This window comes from Balearica regulorum, chromosome 1 (genome assembly GCF_011004875.1).
Source record: "Balearica regulorum gibbericeps isolate bBalReg1 chromosome 1, bBalReg1.pri, whole genome shotgun sequence".
Lineage (NCBI taxonomy): Eukaryota > Metazoa > Chordata > Aves > Gruiformes > Gruidae > Balearica > Balearica regulorum.
This window is the reverse complement of record NC_046184.1, coordinates 194,715,728-194,742,699: the sequence shown is the minus strand read 5'-3', so window position 1 is coordinate 194,742,699 and position 26,972 is coordinate 194,715,728. Positions and strand designations below refer to the sequence as shown.

General features: G+C 38.6%; 1 protein-coding gene across 1 annotated transcript in view; it reads left to right on the top strand.

Moving 5' to 3' along the window:
• Positions 1-719: 719 nt before the first annotated feature.
• B3GLCT (beta 3-glucosyltransferase) overlaps positions 720-26,972 on the top strand; it is a 67,646-nt gene continuing 41,393 nt past the window's right edge. The window contains exons 1-4 of the mRNA XM_075742063.1: positions 720-973; positions 9,012-9,073; positions 12,519-12,558; positions 20,929-21,038. Coding sequence (XP_075598178.1) covers positions 889-973; positions 9,012-9,073; positions 12,519-12,558; positions 20,929-21,038 — 297 coding nt within the window. The 5' untranslated portion in view covers positions 720-888. The remainder of the gene's footprint in view (positions 974-9,011; positions 9,074-12,518; positions 12,559-20,928; positions 21,039-26,972) is intronic.

The window sequence follows — 26,972 nt, the reverse complement described above, 5'->3', positions numbered from 1 at the left end:
GCTCCCGCTCATCTCCAACATGTCTTCTGCGCTGCACCCCACGTCTCCACTCCTCTTACGCAGGTGGGTATGAAATGGCTCTCTGGAGGTGTAACCCAGAGAGGGTTAATGGCTTTTTTTCTTTTGGGTTAACGGCTGTTAAGGGTTGTTTTAGAGATGAACTAGGCCACTTCTTATTGTGGACCAGGTTCCTGTCAGAGTGCTGGATGTCATTTGACTGACAATATTTAAATTTGTGAGAGGAGAAGGATGAAGCTAATAACCAAAAAAAACCCTCTTTTGTCTGAATTGGACAACCTAGAAACCTCGTTGGAGGACTTTCTGTGGAGCTGATAATTTAGCATTAAGACTTAAAGGCATTATTAATTGTTTTTGGTAACAGCTGCTGGATGAGTAGTAACAGCTATAGAGAGCTATGCTTATTAGGATTATTTTGGGTTGGGTATTTGATCTATAACCATACACAGGGCTGTAGGAGCTCCAGGTGCCCCTGGTCAGCGGAAGGCTTACGCCGGCCGGCCCAGGAAGGACGGGCCCCGCAGAGCCGCTGCCTACCGCCGGCAGAGCGGCTGCTCGGGCCCCGCGGAGCGGCTCCGGGACGCGGCGGCAGCGGGAGGCCGGAACCGCGGGGCCGCAGGGCGCTGCCTCTCCCCTTGCCGCCCGCCAGAGGGCGCCGCGACTCCCGCTCCGCCTCCCGGCGCTGCCGCCCGGTCCTGCCGGGCCCTGCCGGGGGAGGGAGGGGAAGGGAGGGGAGGAAGGAGGGTTGGCGCCGGCACGGCCACGAGCCGGAGGCCGCTCGCCTGCGCTCCTGCGGCAGAGGCGGGCAGCTGGGCGCACTGTGCCCCTCTCCTGCTTCCCCCGCCGTGCGGCTCGGCGGCCCTTGCCAAGATGTCTCGGGAGCCCGGCTGCAACCGCTGGCTCCTTTTCGCTGCGTGCGTCCACCTCTTTCTTCTCCCGCCGCTCCGCACCCGGGGTGAGTGGCCGGGGGCCGGGCCGGGACGCCATGGCGAGGTGAAGGGAGGAGACCCGGAACGCACGGCCCCTCCGCGGAGGTGATGAGGGGGAGGAGGGCACGGGACAGAGCTGGAGAGCTTGGGCGGGCGCCGGAGCCGCTGTGGCCGCTTCTTCGCCCCTCTGTCCCGCCCCGCGAGGAGAAGCGGGCGGGGAGGCAGGAGGTGCCCCTTCCCCCGAAGTTTGTCAGTGACCCGGGCTGGAGCGCGGACGGGGCAGCGCGGGCTCCGCTCAGCGGCCCCGGCTCTGAGGTGCCGGTGCCGGCCAGTGCCGGGACCATTTCCCACCCTCTGGGCCCCGCGGCGGTGTGTGGGGACGAGGGGGCGGCCCTGTCACCCGGGCCGCTGCAGGGCAGGGGAAAGCTCTCGCCGTGGAAACCGGTTCTCACGGGGCCGGCTACTCAGGTCGAGAAAATCTTCATTAAAGTAGCTAAAACCCACCACGAAGCCACTCGTGCTCGTATTTGAAATAGCGCCTTACTGACGGGGTGTTGCAGAGGGGAGGTGGAAAGGTAATACCGCCTGGTTAAAGTGTCAGCATAGAGGAAAGAAAAAAATCTTATTTCTTATTATATTTTAGAGATGTTTTTTAATGTGTCTAGGCAGGTGGGAGAAGATTAAAAGAGAAAGGTTAGTAGTCTGTCAGCAGTCGGATCGCTACAGTCACTCAGAGTTAGGAGCTGTTGCCGTGAGTGTAAGAGACAGAAATAAATGTTTACATCTGTTCTGTTTCTCATTATTTCTGTTCCTGAATGTTTCCATCTCTGTCAGCATAGGCTTGTCAGTTTGTTCTGAGCCTTTGATTCTCTTCCACTAGTATGGCTTGTGGATCAAAATCCTGTAGGGAAAACTTGATACAAATAGTGTTTTCAGCAAAGTAAAACTGATATTTTTTATTTTTCTCTCATAAAACATTTTTCACCTACGCAGCTTGGTTTTTGGAGGAGTCCTAATACTCTACTACTCTTCCTAAAGCTGTATTTCATATTTCATTCTTTCTGGGATGAGTAGTTTTGCTCTAGTGCTTCAGCAAGGTACTATAGCACTTGTGATCTCAAACAGATTGTAATCACAGTCAGAGAATAGCAACTTCAATTTTCCCTGTGTGTGTATGTATATTTATTTTACATACATACATGCAGGTTGAAGGCAGAAATGGAGGAACTCAGGTTTTTGCTTGTGCAGTTACCTCTTTTTTAGTAGGTCTCGATTAATGGTTCTGTAGAATTTGTTCACCTGAAGCTTATTGAAGTATCATGGCTTTCTTGTAGTTTTTTAAATATCCTTTTATGTTAAAGTCCCTTCTTTTGTAAATACCCCATGCTATCGAGATGGCCAGGATAGTAAATTTGCAAAACAATCAGCTTTGCTCTTGGAAAACAGAAATAATTTGGATTGCATTTCACAGAAGAAAACAGCTTGTCTGTTGGTAGTTAAGTCATTTCATAAATTCCAGCTTGCAGGTGGCAGCTCGCAGAACGGGAACACATATTCAGATTATTTTGTTTGGTCTAACTTCTAGACAATCAGAAGGGATAATGATGATGCTTTTTCTTCTACTGTTTTTCTTTGCTTGCCTTTTATAAAGATATTGGTGCACATAGCACTCATTTAAACATTTCAGTGGTTCACAGTGGTGATTTCAGCTGCCTTCTTCCCATATGTGCCATTAGCTTAAAGAAATTCAGCAAAGAAATAAAATCAGTTGCTTTTATTTTATGAAAAGCTTCAGATGCTGGAAATTTGCTTGCATCACCCCTTCCTCCTCCTCTTCCCTACTCTCTCCCGATTTTGGGTTGATAAATCTCTAAGTCTTCATTCTTACCTGGCTAGACCAGGGTCTTTGATGCTGATAGGGTAGCAACAATGAAGAAATATAATAAAAACGTGCATATAAATACATGAAACTAATTTATTTGGCTTGCTAGCGCTTCCACGCTGTCTCATGGAAGATCCTGTCTCTTTGACTGACAGCATCAGTGCAGATTTTCTCTGGAATCATGTCAATCCATAGAATTTTGTATTCTTTGAAAACTTGGGAGGGGGAGGAAACCCAACCAAAACAAAAATAGGCCTTTCATTAAATTATAATTAGAAGTAGAAAGAAATTCTGTTTTAAATGTTTTGTCACTGTGTACAGCATAATCAATGGCTTTCATTATTTGAAGTGGTTATTACTACTCATGGTTTCACCATACGTAAGTCATAGAATCGTAACTTTTTTTGTAGCTCATTTAAACTGACCAACAGCCCAGTGAGGTGATGGGATAACTCTGGGGTCAGTCAGCCTTGAATCAGACTGTAAAAGAGGAAGATAACACAAGTGTTGCCTTTCTGCCTCAAATGGATTTTGCCTGTGAAAGTAGAAGAATTTACTTTTTGGTCTTTAACATCCTTTGCACTTAAAGGACACGTAACTGTAATTGTTTGGAAGTTGTTTACACTTGAAAGGGTAGTACTGAAGAAAGGATTACTTCTACATTTATAATGTGGTATTATATCATTATATATATTTATACAGTATATTGAATTTTAATACTGCAATATTTATGCCCATTTTCCTAGTAGTTTGTTGGCACATATTGCTGCAGTACAGCTGCTGAACAATGAAAATAAATGATTGAGTTTTACTTTCTAGTGTTATAAGCAAGTCTAATTACTCACCAAAATTTTAATGGAAATAATGGAACACTTGAGAAAAATGAATAGGAATTGAAGCTGCTTATATTACATTCTCTGATTAAAGTTCCAGGTTCTGAATGAATCAAAAATTGTTGTCTAGCTTTTTCAGTGACTTTAGTCCTGCTTTCAAAAGAAATAAAGATAAGATTGATTAAAATAAAAAGCTTTGAAGTCTTTCTAAAATTTCTTTCCTTTTCTTACTTCAGTTCTTGAACATTTAGCAAAAGGACATGTTCAGCTTTTGTCTACTTGTGCCAAATGATGTGAATAGCTATGTGCATTAATGAACTTCAAAGTACACAATGCTTTAAATAATGAAGTGACAAATACAAAACTAAGGGTTGCATTTAAGACAGTGCCTTGCTGGGTTTTTTCTGCTTTAGATAGCTTGGTTTGCAAGAAATCATACAGTTAATCACTGTAGCCTTTTTGGTTACTGTGGTGCCTTCACAGTTTGAAATTTTACCAGCTAATCAGTTTCTTCTTGCAATATATTTTCTCTGTGCTCTTTGGTAAGTCAGTGGTCCACCTGAGGTATGCTTGGATTGCATCAAAAAACTCAAAGGGACTAGAGGAAATTCTGGGTTTAGTAAAGGTACCTTTAGCTCCAGAGATTGATGTGTGTCTTAGGGAGTTCTGGCCACTTTGTCGATAAGCTGTATGCCAGCTAGATTTGCCACGTTCTTTTAATTTCACCCTCTTCCCAGTAAATTCTTAGAAGATACTTATTTCTAGGCGGAGAGATCAGGTTGCTTAGCCAGAACAGTCTTGGCCATATGTTAGTAAGACTTGAGTTTACCCCACAAGTGCATCGCAGTTTACTTCTGAAGACTGCTTTACTCCCATCAAATCATGTGTACATAACAGATGTACTAATAGGGTAGTAGAGGGGCCATGGCATATTTGTTGCTTAAAATAAATTCATTCGATCTGCCTGAGTGAAAAGCTTGGTTACCGTTGGGTGAAGACTCTTGAGGCTTTCTTGTGATGTCTGCAGGGGTCTGCTAGTCTGTTTAGTGAATGGTTCTTCGGTAGTTTAAAATAGCCTGAACAGTTCTTGTCTTCTTGTATTATCTGGGAAAAGTCTTCCTGAAATATTTAATGTAAAAGATACCAAGTCATGTTAATATGTTAATTTGTTTGAAAAGTGGGGGAGGCTGCATATCTGAAATCACTGGGAGTAAGAATAGTGGTATAGAGAGAGACTTTAATGTTCATCACAGATACTGGTTTGTTTAATAAATGGTATGGGTGAGCGTTGAAGTTGCACTGTATGTCAAAATAGCTGCAACAAAAGTAATTTTTAGCCAGGCATATTCGGTCTACCACTCTCTTCAACGATACAGAAAGATTGATATGGGAGATGGTCCAGGAGAGCTGGTTGATTTTCAAGGTTCATCTCCTACAGCTCTAGAATGGTCCAGCCCCACGTGCAGGAAGGCAAGCAAAGATGGCAGGAGGCCCACATGCATGAACAAGGAGCTCTTAACAAAACTCAGACATAAAAATGAAGCACACAAGAGATGGAAACAGAGTCAGGTCACCCCTGATATGGAGATGCTGTCTGAGAGTGCAGGTATGCCATTAGGCCTCCTGGAGTTGAATCTGGCGAGGGATTCAACTTATGAGAGGCAAGAAAAAGGGCTTCTACAGGTCTATCCGCAGCAAAAGGGAAACTAGGGAAAATGTGGGCCTGCTTCTGAATGGGAGGAGGGATCTAGTTAAAAGAATGACATGGAAGAGGGTGAGGAAATCAAAACCTTCTTTGCTTTAGTCTGTATTGGTAGGACCCACCTTTAGCAATCCCAGGCCCCTGAAACTCACAGGAAGGTCTGGAGCAAGGAAGAGTTCTGCTCATTGTAGCAGGACCAGTTTAGGGAACATTTAAACAAACTGAACATACAGAAGTCCACAGGACCTGATGGGAGGCACCCACAAGCGCTGATAGAGCTTGACAGTGTCAATGCAAGGCCACTCTTGATAATCTTTGAAAGGTCACGGTCACTGAGGAAGATTCCTGAAGACTAGAAGAGAGCAAATGTCACCTCTATCATCGAGGAGGGCAAGGAAGAGTATCTGGGGAAACTGTACGTTGGCCAGTGCCACCTCACTGGTGGTGGAGCAAATAATCCTGGAAACCATTTCCAAACAAAGGACAAGCCAAACATATGAAGGACAAGAAGGTGACTGGGAGAAGTTTTTATCAAGAGGCAGTCATGCTTGACCAACCCAAAAGAGTTCTGTGATGACTGCCTTCATGATTGTGGGGAAAGTAGTGGATATTTTTTATCTCAACTTTAGCAAGGAGTTCAGTACTGTCTCCTATAACATCATACATGAACTGATGAAGTATGGGCCAGATAAGAGGACAGTGAGGTGGATAGAAAACTGTCTGACTTGCTGGGCTCATGGGCTCTGATCAGTGGCATGGTGCACTCCAGGGGTTGATAATGGCTGCAGTAGTGTTTAGCGTCTTTATTAATGACCTGGACAGTGGGACAATGTGCACCCTCAGCAAGATTGCAGAGGATACAAAATGGGCAGGAGGAGTTGATGCACCAGCTGGTTGTGCTGCCATTCAGAGAGACCTCAGTAGGGTGGAGAAATGGACAAACAAGAAGGTTGGAAAACCAAGTTCAATGAAGGGACATGTCAAGTCCTGCCCCTGGCGAGGAGTCACTCCACGCACCCGTGCACGCAGGGGGAACACTGTCTGGAAAGCAGTTTTTGCAGGGAAGGACCTGAGGGTCGCAGCGGGGCAACAAACTGACCATGAAGCAGCAGTTGTGCCGTTGCACAGCAGCAACGTGGCAGCACAACAGCAATGTGGCCAGCAGCATCCTGGACTGCATTAGAAAGAGGGTTTTCAGCAGGTCAAAGAAGGTGCTCCTTCCTCTCTGCTCAGTAGGGGTGAAGGCACACCTGGGGTGCTGTGTCCAAGTCTGGGCTCCCTAGTACAAGAGAGACATGGACGTACTGGAGTAAGCCTAGCGAAGGACCATTATTAATACATTGGAGCACCTGACATATGAGGAGAGGCTAAAAGAGCTGAGACTATTGATGCTGGCGAAGAGAAGGTTCAGGGAGGCTCTTATCAACATGAGTAAATACATGATAGGGGGCAGTACAGAAGACCAAGTCAGGTTATTCTGTGGTGCCTAACAGGACATAAAGTAGTTGGCACAAACTGGAAAACTGGAAATTCCATTTAAACATAAGAAATACTTTTCTTTTTTTTTAAACTCTAGGAGTGATTGAACACTGGAAGAGGTTACTCAGTTTGTGGAGTCTCTGTCCTGGGAAATACTGAAAACTTGACTAGACAAGGTCCTGAGCATCCTGCTTTAAGCAGGGTTGGACTAGATGATCTTCAGGGGTGCTTTCCAACCTCCGTAATTCTGTGGCTCTGTAATACAATGATGAAGTAGGTTGTTAAAGTAAGTCCCCAAAGAGCTTTATCTGTGCTCTCAAAGACATAGTATGAAATAGGTATATTTTCTTTTTTTTCCAGGTTATTTGAGTATTGTTTGATTTGTTTCAAGGATCATGTGCATTAATATTTTATAAATCTTAGCAGCAGTGTGGCATGGGTTATTGAATGTTATGGTGAGAGAGGCAGCATCTCTTGTCAATCACAGTTGTTTCAGGTCTCGTGTGTGTGGTTCTTCAGCTGCATATTAAAAACTGAAAGTTATGAGAATTCTGCTTGCATTCAGTTTTGCGAATAAGCTGAATTTGAGGTGATAGTTCTTCAGGTTAATACTACGTAATTAATACATTTCCTGGAATAAGGGTGTTTTGTGTTCATCTTGTAATTAGGATCATGTCAAGTAGAAGACGTGAATCTGGTTTGTGTAGGGGAAAATATTCCTTATCTGAAGCTCTAAGTACTGTTATGTTGGAAGAGAAGGAGGAAAATGATCAGAACATGCTCTCAGCAAGGGTTATAATAGGCAAATCGAGGTATTCTCTGTGCACTGTTGAACTAGAAGTGCAAAACATTTACTTGAGGACAACACTAGGGGGACTCACCTACTTGTACTCTGTTTTATTTTCCTGGCTAAATGTCTTACTGAAACGTGGCTATGGTCAACATGAGTCTACTGTATTAGAACAATTTTGGGATGTCTGCATCTGGTGGTATGATTTGAGATTCAAGTTAGTCAAGACCTGAGATGTCATTGTGAAACTCAACTCTTAGATGCTTGATAAAATTTGGTCTCCAGTTGAAAGAACATGGGGATACAGGTAATCAGAGAGAGAGCACCACAGGCTTCGAACAATCTTGTCGTCTTGCTTTCCTACATTCCAGGTTTCATGCGCTTCAAAGGAACTGACAGTTGCTAGCAATTCCCTTTGAAATCAATTTCAAGCAATAAATAATTTTAACTTGCAGTGAAACACTCCACTTGAATCTGTTGATTTTTTTTTTCCTCCTCAGTTTTTAAGAAAACCATCTATTTTTCCATGATGAGTAGTATCTTGAGTTCCTTCCAAATTATAGCAATTTACTTTCATTTGCATTTCTTTACTACCTTTAAGAAAGACTCCTTATGAAGAATCTTAGCAAAGCTTTCTCATGTTAAATGGAATTACTTTTACAAATGAGCAAGCTGAGACAAATTGATTAGATGACTACATCAACAAGCTCAAAACCTCCGAAAACTCAGAACCCTTTTTTTATTATTATTTTTCTAATACAGACCAGAAGTGTGCGCATAGGGTGGTGCCAATATAAAGGTTTAAGATAATGCTAGGTCTATGCACATTAGCTCTTTGGGGTCTCTGTTCTTTTTGTAAAAGTTTATTTGGGTCTCTTATACGTTAACAAGTTTGATTGTTGTTCAAAGGTGCTGTTCAAAGTGTATTAGAGCCACCTTCAAGTTTGATAGAAATTTCCATTAGCTGCTGTCAGTTTCTGTGGTTCCAAGTGAAACTGTAGTACTCGAAACTTTAACCTAAAGATAGAGTGGAATGCAAGTTTCCCATGTGATAGCACATTATACTGTTGTCAAGTGAACTACTGGACTGAACAGATTTGATTTTTAAAAAAAATGGGATTTATTTGCCTTGAAGCCAAGATAAATTGGCTTCACATCAAAGAGTGATCTTTTCAGCAATGTACAGGAATAGAATTGTCAGGCAGCAAATGTATAAATTGTGTAAGAACGGACTGTCTTATGTTCATAAAGATTACTACCAATATAGTATCATTTAATGTGAAATTCTACCTAAATGTTTCTTTTTCTTTTGCTGCAGAACTTTGTCAAGTGTGAAAATGAGCTCCTATAATATGACAAAGTCTGCTTTTTCTTTCAGCTTTTGCTGTAAGTGTAGTTCCTGAAGGTGCAGAAGATGATACTGAACTACCAGTGCTGCAGGTAATAAATTTTAATTACTAGAGCAGGAACATTTTACAGACATTATAAAATCATGTGGAAGAGACCAGAGCAGAAAACCTAACATCTGTGACAGTGATTATTTTGATCATAGACTTCAGTGGTACTAAATGTCATCTGATGTCTTTCTGTTCTGTGTGGCATGTAAGAGACTTTTAATGGGACACAAGTTGCATGTAGCACTACTTTTCTAGTATTACTAGAATATATCCTATGGATTCTTAGAATTACTAGAATAAACTTGTACTTAGCACTTCTTTTGATTTATTTCTTTCTTATGCTGGATTTTCTCACTTATGTTGACATTTGTATTAAGAGAAGTAGTTTTTTTGGGTTTTGTTGTGGAACAAAATGATTATTTAGAAAACAATTTATTTTGTTTTTCCAGGGTCAGCTGAAGAGTGCATTAGCGATTTTGCATAGTTTCTATAAGTTGATAGTGTTACTGATGTTGCAAATAGTTTTTGAGTATGTAACCTTTATTAGTTCAGAGGCAGGTTTTCTTTCTTCTTGGTTCTGTTAAATGTGTAATACATTCAGAGGGAGATGGCTGCCTTTGCTAAATTAGCATTATTACATATTGCTACCCAAGTCACAGCTCAAGTAAAGCTTGTGTATGAAGTTTCAGATTAACAGATTATCAAAGTAATGGGCAGAGCTAGTCCTACTGTTAAACAACATAGTGAGTGTTAGGTGTGTATGCATGTATATCCTTTAACAGACTTCTGTCTACCAGTTTTTTTATACGTATATATTTGTAACATATTTGTGTACATATAAAAGAGATTTAAGGGAGGAAAATCAAATAGAAGCACTGGAATGAATCAAGAGTTAGAATCTATAACTGCCATTCAAATCTAGTGATCTCACATAAAATGCAATAGAAGTATGGTCAGAGATACATGTTTTGATGATGATTGCTATATCTACAGCAATTTTCATAAATGAAAAAGATCCCTATTGCAAACTGCTGATCTGCTGCAGTATATCTGGGAGAGTAGGTAACATCATTCTGTTTTCATTTCTTATAATTTGCTGTTTGTCAAATTCCATTACTGTCTTAATCTAGCTGTTATCATTCTTATATGTGATATAATTCATGAAAGCTTTCTGACTATTTTAGTGTTTCAAAACCTTCCCTCAGATGAGGTCAGAGGTGTCTCTTAGAACTCTTCAGGTCAAAATCCTGGTGGTTTTTTCCTTTTTTTTTTTTTTTTTTTTTGATTAACAGGAATATCACAGGCAACAATTGTTCTGTTTTCGTAAAGGTAATTGTAAAATATGGCTTGTTCATCACATTGTACCACAAAACATGTAGGTTTTTGTTTGCATAGAAAATTAATCTCCTTGTGTTGTTTATGATACAGGTTAATTTAGAATGTGGTGTACATTACACTGTAAGATGATAGTACTGTGTATAGTGTCCTGTCCCACTCAGGGGGTGAGGGTGAGGTTAACTTTTTAATTCTCTGCGCAGTAATCAGAAGTAATGACAATTACTTTAGAGCTTCAAACCAATTATAAATTTACTTAAAACTCACTGGAACTACAAAAGATAGAGGCTTGGCAAAGGTCATAACAATGCTCAAAATTTAGCAGAACTATGAAAGGTAAGGGTTTAGTAAAACGTGTGATGATATTACCCTAATGTGCTGAAAATTAAGTTAGAGACAAAGAAAGAGAGAAAGAGAGGGAGAGAAAAGATATCAGCACCCTTGGATCCATCGATGTTCTCAGGTCATAGTTGCAGTCTTCAGGTGGTGGGTGCGCGCCAAAAACTTATGTTTCCACTTTTTATAACCCGATGTGCCCACCCCGTAGGCGGGGGTCTGCCATCACTCAGCAGGCGCAGTATGTGCTCAGGAATGTTCAGAAATGTTCTAGAAATGAGTCAGTGGGTTGTGGGGGTTCGGGGTGCCCGCCCCCCCCACCCCCCCCTTCAGGGCTGACCAAGTGAGTGGTGATCTGTCACAGGCACGTGGTGCACAGGGCACAGATGGTCTTTGTTTACATGTTTTAGGAATAGAGGAGTGGTCTCACAAGACGTTATCATGCCTCCGCAGGCTCCATTCTTGTTCAACACTGCCTGGTCATCATCAGCCCATCCCTGTCCATGTCAAGACGGGTGTTTGTGACATTCACTTGTTAACAGGGCCTTACATATAGTCTTCAGAATAACAGTCTTCCAAGAATTTTTTTAAATTTTATTGACCCAGTCAACAAAAAAGGGTCATAAGCATGGATGCAATGCAGTCGTTCCTTAAAACATTTCACAGATGGCTACCAAGGTACTTGGAGCTTATGCATTTCAGCGTAGAAGTCAGAGCTGGACAGAGGGAGAGATCAAATGGGATGCAAATAGGACTAAAAAGTTTAGATGGATATAATATTTAAAAAAACCAACAACAAACCAACAAAACAAGGGGAGAAAAAAGAAGTGTTTATAAATAGGAATTAAGTCACGAGGGTAGGAAAACTATACAAGCATATTCCTGAAGAGTGCCTTGTATGGCATTTCTATCTGAAGGTCTCAAAACACTTGAACCAAGATAAATCCTACAACATCCTAATGCAATTAGTAAAGAAGATCTTGATTTTTATATGTGGAGGAACGAAATCACTGAGGTGCTGTTACCAGGGAGAAATTGTGCAATAAATGAAATCTCTCTTTTTCTTCCTACAATTTTTGTAGGAAGCACAGAGCTATTTCTCCAGAGCTATCTCTCTATCAGTCAGCAGTTCTTAAACAACACCCTTCCACTGAGCCTCTGTTATTTAGAAGCAATTGTATATGCCTCTAAGATATTTTTGTGTGTGTGTCTTGCTTTCCTGGTTAACGATGCAAATGGAATGTCACTGTTGTCTGTTCCTCGGCACCCTGTTAAAATTTCACCACAAGTGTTTGTGATACCTGAATAAATCTCAGTGAAATCACGTTACGTACAACAACCTTTTCATATTTCTTTGTCTTCATATAAATTGCTTTTGAGTCTTCCTTTAAGAATTGTGTTTCAGTAGATGTTTGATAATGGATCAAATAAGTAAGAGTGTTTTGGCGTTTTGAGCAGGTATGTTTGTATTATAAGGTTCCATATTCCAAACTTTGTGCTCAGGAGATACATAGTTAAAAAAAAAAAAGATGTGGTTGGGATTAATTTAAAGAGCTCTGGTATAAACTGGGTCACAGAAAAGCATTCTCTTTTTTTTTTTTCTTTTTATTCTTTTACTGTATTGTCTAAGTAATAGTGTACAAACATGTGGAATAGCTGTTTCAGTTCTCAATGATGAAAAACATCTTATTAGTTCTTGAGTTAAAAACTCTATGTATGCATTTACAATCTAATAAATGCTTTGTCTCCCTATGTCTCTATAGAAATATTTGAGGTTTTGCCTGCATCCTTATTTTGCCTTTTCTCCTTTCTTCTAGAAGTCTGAAAAAAGTGGAACAATTAGTAAAATAAGCAGAGGTAAGTACTGTACGGTCTGTATTTGTTTTCACTTGTGGCTGCCTTTTTCATATAGACAAAATATGGTTATGCTTTGAAAAATGACTGTGTGAACAGTGCATAAATGCTCAACAGCATTGTTAGCTAATTGCTGATTCCCAAATACTTCATATTTTTTTTTCTTTGCTCATGTAGTCTAATCAGACAGAAGCTTCTTGATTGTTGTTTGTATTTGCAATTCCTGTAGTTAAGTGTTTTTCTGAAAATGTGCACTTCCTCTGTGAAACTGATGTATTGTAGTACAGGATATTTTAAAATCACGTCATGATACTTAGTAGCAGTTCTTGTAAAAATATAACATGAAACTGAATTTTACCATTCTGCTAAGCTGTCATGGTACTTGTAATAACTAAGGTTATTATAAATTACTTGTAACAACTTTGTAATATCTAGAAACAAGTATTTAAGAAACATGTCAAACATTAATAGGATATTGAGTGGTAAAATAAATTTTTACTGGACATGTAAGATAACTTATGAGAATAAAAATTCTGCAAGCTTCTGCCCTTTCTGAAAACAAGCCTCATGTCCTTCTTGCAAAAAGTTTACAGACCTGAGATAAAGATTTGCAATCTCTGCACTGTAACCTAGTGCTGCCTCTGCTATAGTACAGCAGTGAAATTCTTAAAGCAACTTAGACTGTTACGGTACTTCTCACTCTTCTAAGCCCTGAGTACTTGGCTCTGCTTGTTCTAAAAAGAGCCAGGTTGACCATGTCTCTGTTGCAGCATTTTCTGAGTAGTTCTGACATCAAAGCTGAACACCAGGAGGAGTTAGCATGCTTTTAATGGAGTTGCTAACAGAACTCTGAATGGTGCTTAGAAGATCTGGGTTTTGTTTGTTGGCTCTTTTTTGGACTTAGTTGCAAACTCTGTCCCTAACGCAGATAACCACTTCTGTGGAAAATAATTAGAATCATAGAATCATTTTGATTGGAAAAGATCTTCAAGATCATCAAGTCCAACTGTTAACCTAGCACTGCCAAGTCCACCACTAAGCCATGTCCCTAAGCACCACACTTACACGTCTTTTAAATACCTCCAGGGTCCCTGGGCAGCCTGTTCCAGTGCTTGACAACCCTTTCGGTGAAGAAATTGGTCCTAATGTCCAATCTAAACTTCCCCGGCACAATTTGAGTCCATTTCCTCTTGTCCTATTGCTTGTTACTTGGGAGAAGAGACTGACACCCACCTGGCTACAGCCTCCTGTCAGGTACTTGTAGAGAGTGATAAGGTCTCCCCTCAGGCTCCTTTTCTCCAGGCTAAACAACCCCAGTTCCCTCAGCTGCTCCTCCTAAGACTTGTGCTCCAGACCCTTCACCAGCTTTGTTGCCCTTCTTTGGACACACTCCAGTGCTTCAATGTGTTTCTTGTAGTGAGGGGCCCAAAACTGAACACAGGACTCAAGACGCAGCGTCACCAGAGCGAGGACAGGGAGAAGATCACTTCCCTAGTCCTGCCGGCCACATAATTTCTGATACAAAATTAAGTCCCTTGTCCCATTAATCTCCCATTTTACTATTGAAAGTGCAGGACCTTTCTATAGAAGCTTTATTACTCTGTTCCCTGTTCACCCATCCTTATCTGGTGTGAAATAAAGTCCGTTTCCTCTTTGTTTTCTTTCATCTCTTTCTGTGGAATCTCATAGCGCAGCCAGATGCTGGTTGCTGCTTTTATCACTCCCAGCATATGTACTGTCTCACTTCATAAAACACCCAGGGAGGCATTGACAGACTTTTTTTTTTTGCTTTTGACTGCTCGGTTTTCGTAAGTTTTAGTATAATCTCATTACTTAGGAAAGTTATATTTAGGAACGTTAGTGATGTAACTACCATCTGTCATTTATTGTTTGTTTCAGTAGGAGATCACTTTAAAGCAGACAAACAAAAGTATTTTATGCAGCAGGTAGCAAAATTTAGACACTTGCTGTCACAGGAGATAGTGGAAGCAGACCATATCAGCAGTTTCAAGAGGGGAAAAGTCCTTAAATGTATGGTAAGATAAATAGGCAGCAATGTATCTTCTGGCATTTCCTAATGCAATGCCTGTGGATGCTGTTTGAGTATGAGGAGCACCGAAGAAAGTGAAGGTCTTGTGGTCTCCCTAAATAGTGTTTCCTATTGCTACTGTTAAAGACAGTACACTGGACTAGATAGACCATTGGTCTGATGTAATATGTCATTTCTTCTTTTTTTTTTTTTTAAAATGAGATTCTGCCTCTTCTTAAGAAAGAGTATTATTTTAAAGTCTCTTTTAACCCATTTCTGTGGATAAAATCAAGGAAGGACTTGAAACAGAGAATGAAGTTCTTGATGGTTCTTAGTTCCTGTGATTTTTTACTTTCTTCTTTTTCAAACTGTTATACAAGAAATTTCTTTTTCCTTTATGAATAAGCTGTAACTTTGAACCAAGGAAGCAAAGTTACCATCTGTAATTTTCCTTTCAGAGTTTTAAGAGATCTTTTTAAGTGTCCTTAGCCAAGCCTTTGAAGACAAGTATCAACATCTTGATATCCCAGTCACTGGAAAGACAAGTGTGATACAGAGAAGACTGAACTTCATGTTCTTATGGTTGCTTTGTCTACTCAGAATGTGATGTAGCTTTCTGGGATGGCTGGTGTGCAAAGAGTTTCATGCATGGATATGTTACAGTCCAGGCAAAAGATCAGTGATGTGACTTACCAATATTGGGTCATCATTGCCATGCCATGGCAAAAAGTCTTGTCCTTCAGGTGGATGTATACACCCACTCTATTGGTGGATGTATTTGTCCCCAAAAGGTAGGCTGTATCACTGACCAACAGTATTTTCAACTTAGAGTATCTGAATAACAAAAGCAAATCTTTTCTTGAAGTGAGGTGCTGGCTATTTCAGGCTAGCATACAATGATTTCACCTTCTTTGGAAACTCAAGGAAAGATTGAGTTTGGGAGCACGAGTTGTCCTAATCCCTTCTACAGTCTGTGCAAAGAGAGGGGCACTTCCAGAGGGACTGAGATCCAAGGTAGGTTGAGTCATTCTCTCTGGAGATATTCCTCTCACCACAAGAGTATCTACTAGCTTTTGGCTGCAGGCTGAGGGATATTTGGTTTGGGTTTTTTCTTTTTTTTTAAATGTGTGTTAAATAAGAAAAGTATAATGAAATAGTCTTGAAGCTTTTTTTCTTGAATTTCATTCTTGCAAATATGGTGATGTTATACTTCCTCTGATCTGCAAATACCTGCAATATTCTGAAAGGATCAAAAGTATTTTTCGCAGTTATATCCTTTTAATATCCTGCCTGGCCTAGTTCTGCATTTTATCTAGGCTCTCTAGGAATTAGTGAGGAAAGTTTGGGTGGAAAGGTGAGAACAACATGCAAGGTTTAAATAAGTTTTTTCTGTAGTATCAGAGCAAATGTGTATGTGATGAACCTTTTTTTCTTTTTGGTTAAGTAAGTGTTAAGACATATCATGAGTTCTGAAGTGTTAAACAACATACTTTATGCATTACAAAACTATGAAAGAGTGCACTTTGAGGAACAACTGGACACTATTATTTCTAATTTCAAGAAGTAAACAAGTGTACTAAAATGTGGTGTGTTTGTCATTGATTTTAAAGGGGTTTTTTGGATGTTACTAAGGCAAGTAATTTAGTAAAATTCAGAAAATAGCAATATTAGAAGTACTCAAACTGTGTTGAGAGAAAGTGTTTGAAGTTAGGATGGCTTTCAGTTCTCATGCTGCAGACCATAAACAGATAATCAGTCATTACAGTGCTTATTGCATATATGATATGTAAGCACACACACAGAGATGAGATTGCATGTTTAAATCTATCTATTGCATGTCTGTCTATCTATCTATCCACATACACTGTCTTTAACCCAGAAAGATCCCAATAACTTTTATATAAACACATTTAGAAATTATTATTCTTATCATGAAAAAAGACTTGTCTCTACTTTTAACTTTGGAAGCTTATACTAGGCTACAATAATCTACTCAAACTAAAGAGGTCCTGATCTGGAGTTTCAGGTTGATTTTAGAGTTGCCATAAAAGGAGGGGAGGGCCTACAGAATATGCAAGTGGCCTGATTTTTTTAAACCCAAATTGGAAGGTGAGTTTTCTGGCCTACACAGTAGAGTCTCTGGTTTGTGAGTTAAACCACCAGTGCTTCTGCAGCTTAGTTTTTGTCTGACTAAATAATGAGATATTTTGTACTTTCTCACTGGAATGAAACAGTGTACAAATATTCCATTTAGCATTAAAAAAATTAATTTTATTATCCATCATTTCTTAGGAAAGAAAAACCCAAAAGAAAGAGGAGCTAGATTTAACCACCACTGACAGAGCTGCAAAGATGTCAGTGGCATTCTTTTACCTATTAAAGACCAGTGGTTAGACTGCATCCTAGTTGTTTTAAAGCCATAATTGTAATTTTTGCAGAAGTGGTTTGGACCATGTCACACATACTCCAGGAAGTATATAAATCATTATGGAATTCTGTCTTTTCTGTTGATGCCTGTTCTACCTTTTTAATGATGTGTTTAAACATCCAGTGAGTCAGAGACATGGTTCTGGATGCTCACTGTTTCAGGAGAGTTAGGTAATTAGGAAGCTCAGGAGCCATTCTTACTGTTCTCCATTTCTAGAACAATAGGAGAGAATGGGGAAGACCTGCCTCAGAATGTACTTGTAGCCTGGAAATTAAGAGGCTGGCTTGGAATGCCAAAGACCTACATTCAGGCCCAAACTGCCTCACGGATGAGAATTTGGGTTTCTAGCATCCTGGGTGAATGCTTTAACCTCTGTCTAGCAGAAGACAGTATCATCATCTTATGTTCTTCTAGGAGCAGTTTTGCTCTTTGGGTTGTTTTTTTTTTTTTTTTCCCAAAATGTTTGTTTAAATTTTTTTCAGTAGCTTTGAGTTGACTAAAACACCCTTTTGTGGTGAATAAACTTTGCCAAAAAACCCCCAAAATATACAGGTAGTTTATTTGTGCTGGTCATTATACTGCAATGCTTATCTTCCAAATAGCAGTATTTCCCTCTTTGCCATCTTTTCAACTGATTGAGAGGTCATTCCTAAGGAGGTGTATTTTGCATAGGGTCATTTTATTCTTGCTAAAACACATGTTACTGTTGATGGCTTGTTAAACATTTTTTTAAGGTTCCATTCTGTTTAGCAGTGAGCCATGGTTGTGATAAGACTCAGGAAGTTTCAACGTTCTGGTTTGCCAATTTTATTTTATTTTTTAATTATTTTTTTAATGTGAACTTCCAGTATCTTTCCAATCAATGAGCATTTGAGATTGTTGAAGATATTTTCCGGATATGGAAATGTCTTAGGGAAATAAAAGAGAAAAGAAGACAACAAGAGAAATACAGTATCAGTATATCTGTAGCTCTTTCGGATACTTATCTTCCAGAAGACTCCATTCTTTGTCTTGCTTGGTTGACTATTTCTCAACTTGAGAAACCATTTAGGTGTTTAAAATTATACATACTTTCTGTTAACATTTTAATACAGTGAATATTTCTTTTTATGAACTATTTTAAAGTGTCTATACCAGAGGAAAGTATTTCCACTGGATTAATGCAGTAACACCAAAATAGGTGTTAGATTACTCCTGGAAAGCATTCTATTGTGGGATATCACAGCTGTTGTTAAATGTACCGTAAGTGAAATTGAGTGTACTTCAGATGCTTGCATATCTGTAAATGTACTTATACTAAAACAGTAATTATATAAAGCAATATAGGTTTTGCTTTTTATTTCTGGGGATGTTTTCAGTGTTGTGCACATAGATTTAGCCCTTTGACTCTCACTAGCATCATTGAAGTGTAATTTTAATTTTTGCACTGATTTTAATTTTTGCACAGGAAATCCAGCAAATTTCTTGCTAATAGCAAACAGCTGCTATTCAGACATTTTCATTGTGCATGTTTTTTTTTAAGCAGTTTGTTGGGTGGGTTAGAGCATGAAGAAACACTGTGTGGGAAAAAATGTGAAATCAGAACTGGTATTTATGTCAGTGCTTACGCCATCTCCGCAGCTTTATCACCAGAAACCTCACATAATTTGGTATTTTGACAAGAGTTTGTCTTGGTGAATAAGCTAATAAACTGAGGGAAAAGTATATTGGGGGAAAGTAGAAAAAACATTTAACTGCAGCTTTGAGCTGTCATAGGTCTGAATTAACAAGTAACTGTTCAGAGGAACAAAGAAATGTAATTGTTTCTCAGCTCTTGGACATGGCAGTCTTCTTATAATCATAGCAAAGATATTTGGGGTTAATGTGCTTGTTGTTGCCGCTGTTTTTCTTGTGATCTTTCATGTGCTCAGTTTTATTCCTTGAGACTACTACTTTCCTTCTTTGGACATTTTTTCTCCATCTTTGTCCCTCTGTTCTTCATTCATTCTACTCTATTTGCCAAGTTAACATTTTGAACCTAGAGGTCAAGATCTTGATGTGAAACTAGGATCTTTTAGGTTGACTTGATCTATGATGCAAGAATATACATTTTAAAAATAAAGATTGCATGATGTAAATTTTTAATTTACACTGTAGTAAAACTGCAGATTAAAAGTGTTGAAATACTCTGCTGCCTGACGAGAAGCTTCACATGCTTCCTCTAAGGTGCTCTGTCCTTGGGGTGTTTGTCTTCACACAGACATTGCTTGTAGTAAAATCTGGCAGTTTTCAGTCAGCCATGACTCTCTAGATTTTCCCTACTGAGCTGTCATCCTGGACCGTCTTCAATTTGACATCTCCTATAGCTCATTGAAAGTTTGGTCTCAATGGAATACCGGTAACTGTTCTTAGAAAGCTCTCCTAGTGGTTTTATATCTTTAATTTCTCTGTCAGCTTTCATAATGTTGCTAATGATGGTGGTCTTGAAGTTCTGCTTTTCTGAATTTTGACTCCTACATCTTTTTTTTTGTTACCTATATAATTTTTTTTGCACTTTGTTCCTTGTCCACATTTTTTGACATTCTGTGCAGATCCCATGGGACTTCATCTTTGATTTCTTTCCCTTTGGTACTGTCTTGATTTGGAGTCATGTCATCTGTAAACATTGACTCAGCAGCCTTTTCTGTGCCATCTCCTCGCGTTAACTAGAATCTGTTATCTCTTATACCTGATCTGACTGTCACCTTGAGTGACAGAATTTAAATGCAGTTCTCAATCCCTGCCCACCCATCCCACAAGTCATCTACTTATCTCCTTGAAAACTGAGCGTCATTACTATCTTTTTTGTTCCTTGGGCAGTAATTGGTCAGTCACTTCCGTGTACTAATAAGTTATTATATTCTGTGTAATAATAAGTTATTATACTCTGAATTTCCTTGTCTGTGCACTTTCTGCACAGTGTCTGTGCACTTTCTGCACAGTATCTGTGAAGTTCAGCCTTTTCTGGCAAACCAAATAGGAAGTGCAGTATAGTGTCTCCTCATCTTAGATGCTGCTACTTAGTTATGGTTTTGGGTGAGTTATACAGCATAGGTCAAACTTGTTAAGAAATTTGGAAAGGGCATCTGTTCCCTCTTCATTCTTTCACCTCTCATCCTCTGCTGTGTTCTGATTCTGAATGTGATCAAATCTGCCTGGATTTCTTCACTTTCAAAATGCTGAGAGATTATTCTGTCTACTATCAAGAAAATTTGGCTATCTTCAGCTTCTCCATGGTATCAGCTTTCATTATCTACTTGTATTTTTTAATAAGGATTTTTTTTTTCTGTCCATAAATGTTTGCAAAACTACTTCATTATTTTCTTTTACATTTCTCAACGTCTCCTCTCCTGTTGAAAGTTCTTAACTATGGTGCCTTTAAACACTGTGAAGAGACATTTGAGGTGTTGATGTTGTCTTACCAGATAAAAGTATTACCTCCTTGTTCTCACAGGCATGTGTCTCCATCTGATGCTTGTTTCTGGGTAGGCTTTTAAGCTCTTTATTGAGGAAGCATCTTTTCCATTTTGTGTTCATCCTAATGAGGGGAGATGCCGGTCTATGACTGCCACCTTTTAACTCTGGTAATAAGGAGTACCGGTGTATTGGAGAAAAAGGAACTTCATGAATGTGGGTACTGTTAACTGCAGGCATAAGTTTCTTTGTGGCTGCAGATCTCCTAGTCACGTCGTACTTTTTATGTGTTAATCCTTAAAAGGACTGGTTTGGATTTTTTTTGTCTGTTAAATTATGTTTCTTTATTATTTCACGGAATGTTTGTATAACTAAGGAAATAGCTTGCTATAGATTCCCCCCACACCTGGATTCTCAGTAGCTTTGGAGCTAAACTGAAAATAACCTCTTTTGTCTTTAAATCTTTTTATTTTCTGGTTCACAGAATTAAAAGAAATTGTATTTATCATCCAGAGTCAAAGTAATTCTTTTCATTCCAAGAGAGCGGAGGATCTAAAAAGAGATATTTTAAAACAGGCTGCAGATCTCAGAAAGGTATGTTTAGATAATATAGATTGCACCTTGTTATGTACATTTTTACTGCATTTTACTAAAATATAATTTTCTATTGTGCCTTTTTTGGATCCATTTTATTAATTGTCTCCTGTGTGCTTGCTTATAGGAGAACTATTTCGGTGGGTGCTTGCTGATTGTATGCTGTGATGTATCACCAAATAATTTTAATTTGAACTATCTACCTTTTTGTATAATAACTGTTTTTGTTTGGATAGCATTTGATGTAAAAGTGATAACAAGAAAGAGTTGTAGTGTGCGTTTAAGAAGTCAGGTGCTTTCTTTTTGAAGTGAAAAACATAATCGTTTAAGCAATACTTAAAATTATTTTTAGCTAAGTACTTTATTAGAGCCAATGAAGATGCTGTAATATAGATTTTGTCAGAATTTTATTGCACAACTGTAGCATTGTGGCAGTAAAGCAGCAGCGTATGTGGACATTAAAACCCTGACCTGAGGTATTTAAGTGACTTACATTGAAAGTTAAGTGTACATAAACAATGCTTTATTTCTTTTGTCTTTAATAAAAATAAGAAAAAAGTAAGAGGGGCATACATCCCCTGATATGAAATAGCTTGCTGTGAGGCTATTGGACCTATTTTTCAATTCCAGGTTCTTTGTTGTAAAGGAAAAAGAAGTCTGATTTTAATTGTCTTATGTATCGTGGCATTGGAGTGCCTAAATCGAGTTCCTGGACGTTTTAGGCTTCATTTATCCAAGCTTATCAAACCTGTTGTAATTAAATCCATTCTAAATGCGATTTTTAATCCCTTAATGAAATCAGTCATGTGAACAGCCTTTGTTCTGCAGAGTTCTGCTCTCTCAGAGTCCTCTTTGGGATTGAGACAAGTGTTCAGGTACAGTGTTTGCAGAGAGGATTATGTCTTCAGTTGTTAAAACCAAGGATTTTAGTTGAGTTCTGTAATTGATGTTGCAGAACATGAATGATAAAAGATCAATAAGTGGAAGTATAAATAGCTTCAATGAGGCATGAGTATAGGCATGTTTTATGGGAGAGAGGTAGAATCTTTTTTGTAATCAAGGGCTTGTACCTGTGAGTACTTCTGCCTTGAGCAACCTGAACTGGCTTTTAAAAAGCTTTACTAGTTAAGGAGATTCCTTTATGGGAATGCTGAAATAGTGATGCTTTTCCAGTATTAAGAGGTACCAGTTAGACAGCATTCATGGCATCTTAAAGGAGCAGTATTGAAAATACATCACACCAAAAATCTCATACCTGAAATCTGGGAAAAGGGGAAAGCCATCAATGTACAGGAAAAAAAATGAGCATAGCCAGCATGTACTTGGTATGTCTCAGTTTTGTCAACTCGCAGTTCCACTGTAGGCCACTGAGACCTGACCCAGTAATTCTATTATGGAGAAGGGACAGAAGATCTCCGAAATCCTGCACATCAACATTTGAAGTTCAGATTTTTCATTAAAAACAATACATATGAAATTACTACTCTCAAGCAAAGGAAGTTAAATCCTTGTGTTTTAAAGGACAACTGCTGTATAGAAACAAAGGACTATGAATCATCAAGTTCACTTGTCTGTTGTCACAGGACCAAACAGTAGATGTTTATTCCAGAAGGATTATTTTCTGCTGTTTTAAAATGAGAAGTGGAAGCCAGCTGCTAGATTTGTGTTACTTAATGAAACTAGAATATCTCCTTTAAAATGGATTAAATCACACACATTCATGTTTACTTTACATTAATCTTTACAAGTAATTTTTCACTGTGTACTTAAAACATTTTTTCATGTGAAACTAATCTATAATTCTGCTCACCAGATGTAAGTACTGTGTTCGTGCTAAAAAGCATATTTCATAGCTATTTATTGAATATTAACCAAGACTCTTAAGTATATTAAATAATGACTAGAACATAGCAATGAAGAAAATTCCTTAAGATTTTTACCAATTTTCTTCATTTTCTGAGATTTCTGCATTTAAGAAGCTCTGTAAGCTAGGCCTTCCTAAGAAAGACCAGATATGAATAAGAAAGCTGTCAGTGTGTAAAATTATAATATTTGGGACTGTTCCTTTCTATCTTCCTAAAAAATTGAAAACGAGGATTACTTTTTTGGCTATTACATTTAAGACCGGAAAACAGGTAAAAAACAGTTTTTGAAAAATGATAGATTTTGTCTGAAATACTGTTTTAAATGCAGTTAATGCTATGGAATTTACTGGGATCATGACATTGTTTTGAAGACAAAGGTCTGTGTATTTCTTTATGGAAACTGGTCTAGTAGAGTAAGTAGAAATATTAGTGTTCATTATGGAGTTTAAGAAAACCCACCTAAACCAAGAACGTAAGAATTAGATTTTAAGATTGATATTACGGAATATTGGAAAATGAGTATCACGTACTTCCATATGAATAATAGATGATGTGAAGTATGACCTCTGTTTTATAGAAGTGTTTTAACTATAATTTGCAGTATTTTTACTGTTAGGCTTACTTTGTTTTGAGCAAAATCCTATATTTTGTATCATCTCATAGAAATAAAGTTTCACAGATTTAAACTATCCCTACATATAATGGTGAATATTGCTCATTTCTGAGTTTGAGGACTATACTATAGTGATTATTAACATCAGTTTAAAAGAAACAAGTACAGTCAAAAGTATGGAACTTTCTATGTACATAGAAAACTTCCATATTATGTTGCTTGAGTAAATACTTGCTTTAGTTAACATGTTCATTACATTTTCATAATATTGTTTCTTTGTCTATCTCCCAATTTCCAGTTTGGCTAACATGAAACTAGGTGTCAAATGTTAGGAGCATCCTATAGTTGTGTTCTTGTTTATTTAAACCAATTTTGCAAAATCCTGTGTTCTGCAGTGCAGCAGGAACAAAGTGATCAGAAACCCAGCTGGCCTACGTCACTGGTCTGTGCCTCAGAAGTTCAATCTCTTTGTTATCTTACAGGATCATGCTTGCAGAAGGTTCTGTTTTTCTGCTTCCAACACACATTGACTGTAACTCAGTATCCTAGCTGCTGCATCTATAAGGTTTAAAAGCCTCTTGGTGCCTATCTGAGCTTTATTTTATTATGTCATTAGAGTCACGGCCACAGTATCTGTTGCCAAAGTGCCAATGGTTGTTGAGCATGGCATATGTGCTTTAAAAAATCTGTTATTTTTAATTGCCTAGGCTGTACTCATGGCAGCACTGCACTATTTCAATAATATGGAAAATTTCTGTGTTAAAGTGTTGGGGGGGAGCGTATAATTAGTTTGCTTGAATTTTAATGTATATATGTTAAGCCATCACCATATTCCTATCTGAAATGATCTGTCTGCAAATTGTTCCTACTCATCTTTTGGCCATCTGTGAAAGACTACTTTCAGGGAATTTGTATCTTTTTTTCCTTAATTTGCCAGTGGGACATGCATTCCTTTTCTGGATGAATTAATGTTTTCTGAAGTTCTTCCTAGCTCTACTTCCACATCTGATTTCAGATGCTGGAGTGAAGCTAGCTGAAGTTCTGTTGTCCAAAAGCCTCCATAAATATTCCTCTGTTATTGTTAGAATTCATCATGGGAATAGTATCAGACATCCTTATCTCACCTGAAAGAGACTTTTACATACTATCAGGCTATGATGGAAGCAAGTCTGAAAATGTGTCTGGATTTTTTTTGGTCTGTAGTAGTAGTTGCCTTATTTTATTCCTTGTTAGGGGTATTCCACAAATGAACAGGCCTACATTCCTCTTCCAGCTCTATGACAAGCTGTATAGCTAAAATTTCCTGACAGTTCTGAGTCTTGGAGTAGGTCTGAACTGTTCTGCATTTTACCCTTACTGTAAAGCTCATGTGCATGTTAATAATGCTGTGGTTGTGAAATCTAGTGGAAGGATTTCTCATTCAATGCAACAGTTGTTTAAACTGATCTGTATATTTAGAAAAGCTATTTGTAGACTTAATTTACTTGAGACCTTTCAAAATTAATATCATAAATTAAGGCAATCCCTATTATATCTGTTGCTTTCAACTTCCAAATTTCTTGCTCAAATTGTAGATTCTCATCTGAAAACCCTGTTTCTTCCTCTTCCTCCTATAGTGGCTTACCATGCAATGGAAGCTGCTTCCAGCTGTGACTGATCAGATGGTTCATTTTCAGGTCTTGCAATTTTAATGAGGTTTAACTCATTATATTGAAGTGAAGTGTTGGGCTACATTCTGTCCTGCCTCTCCATGTCTAGGTCTACAGCAGTTTGTCTTATGGCTAGGTTTTCCACAATATCAGGATCAACCCCATTTTTGTTAATTAGAACAGGTATGTTTTATATAAAACTTTAAATTATTATATTTCCCAGTGTTATTTGATCGTGTCTCTTCTTTTTTTTTTAACATTAGTGTGCAATCTGTTTCCTTCCTAGCAACAGCTTTCTTTTCTTCTGCAAGGATTTATTCATGTCAAATAAATCCTGCAGCCTCGTAAAAAGTGCTTGTCACCTTAGTTCTTAAAATGCTTATTCCTTAACATGTAGGAGTTTATCCTGCCAGAGAGTGGACAGTTTTTGTTGACTTTATTTATGAAAAACAAGGCTCTTTGGCATACCTTCTCCATTAGCTTTCCATCATTTTTCCCTCTTTGTAGAACAAAGATCAGATACCAGTCTATACCAGAGCTGTTGGGGAAGATACTGTCATGTCACCTATGTTATTTATCTTGTACGCCACTCTACTTGGCCCAGGTCTTGCTAGTCTTTGGCTGAGCAGCAGGACTCTTTCCACAGCAAAATGATGAATCTGGCATATGGCTGGCGATAGACTGCGTGAAGGGATCTTGCTGAGATGGCAAGTCCTGCACTGCTTTGTGGTGAGGGCAGAGACTCTGATGGGGTACCTGGCACGTCTGGCACTCTTACTTTCTCAAAGAAGTGAAGTCCCTGCAGGGGATCCTTCATGGACTCAAAAAATTAAGAGTAATTAGGGAACATGGTACTGCAGCGAAAAAGAGGGAGGAAGAAGTTCCAGCCATTATTGGTTGCCTCCTGAACCCACACAAATCCTTGTCCAAAAGTTCTGAGTATCATATTGCCCAGTATGTGTTGCTCTTGTGATGCTTTTTTCTGTCCATATTGCTTGAGTCAGGTGATAGTACCAATAACTACTAAAAGCCCTGGATTGTCTCTAGTTTATGAATAGAATATTCTGGAAACAAGATTTCTTTGTCCTTTTCTTCTCCCTCCTCTTCCCCTTTAGACAATTTTTTCCATTTAGAGAATGAACACCAAAATATTGCCATAGTAGTTGAATTTTCTCTTAAACTTGCGTGCTTACACCTTGCATAATTTGCATTTTTTTGTTTAAAATATAGAAAACAAATTACTGGTCTTGTCCTCATTTTCAGATTCCTGTATAAAGTTCAGTTGGACCTTCATTTTTATCCAACCATTTTTTTCTCCCCCTTTGCTTCTGTTTTGCCTGACTTCTCTTTGCAATATCAACCAAAACTTTCATATTTATACCTATCTTCCAGATCTGTCCAACCGTTCTGTTACGTGGGTAGAGTTTGCATTATAAAACCCTTGTTTCTAACAAGTGTCTGCATTTAAGTGGTCACTGTATGAAGTTCGTATTTCCCCTTCCTTATCCATATTAACATCTGCATTTGTTTTCTGATGTATTACTTACTGTTCTTACATACATTGTCTGATATCAGCATGTTCTTGGTAATTTTCTTTCCTGTTGAGTATATAGTTTGTCTTCATAATGCTTAATTTCTTTCAGGATTTGCATTTTAAAATGCAACTGCCCATTTTGGGTCCCCAATAATTGGATGCTAAACTTCTGAAATGCTTTTAAACTCTAATCTGTTGAAGGGCAAGGTGCCTCCAAGTTCTGAAAATCATGAGAAATTAACCCTTAAAATCAATACTTGTTAACAGTTTTCT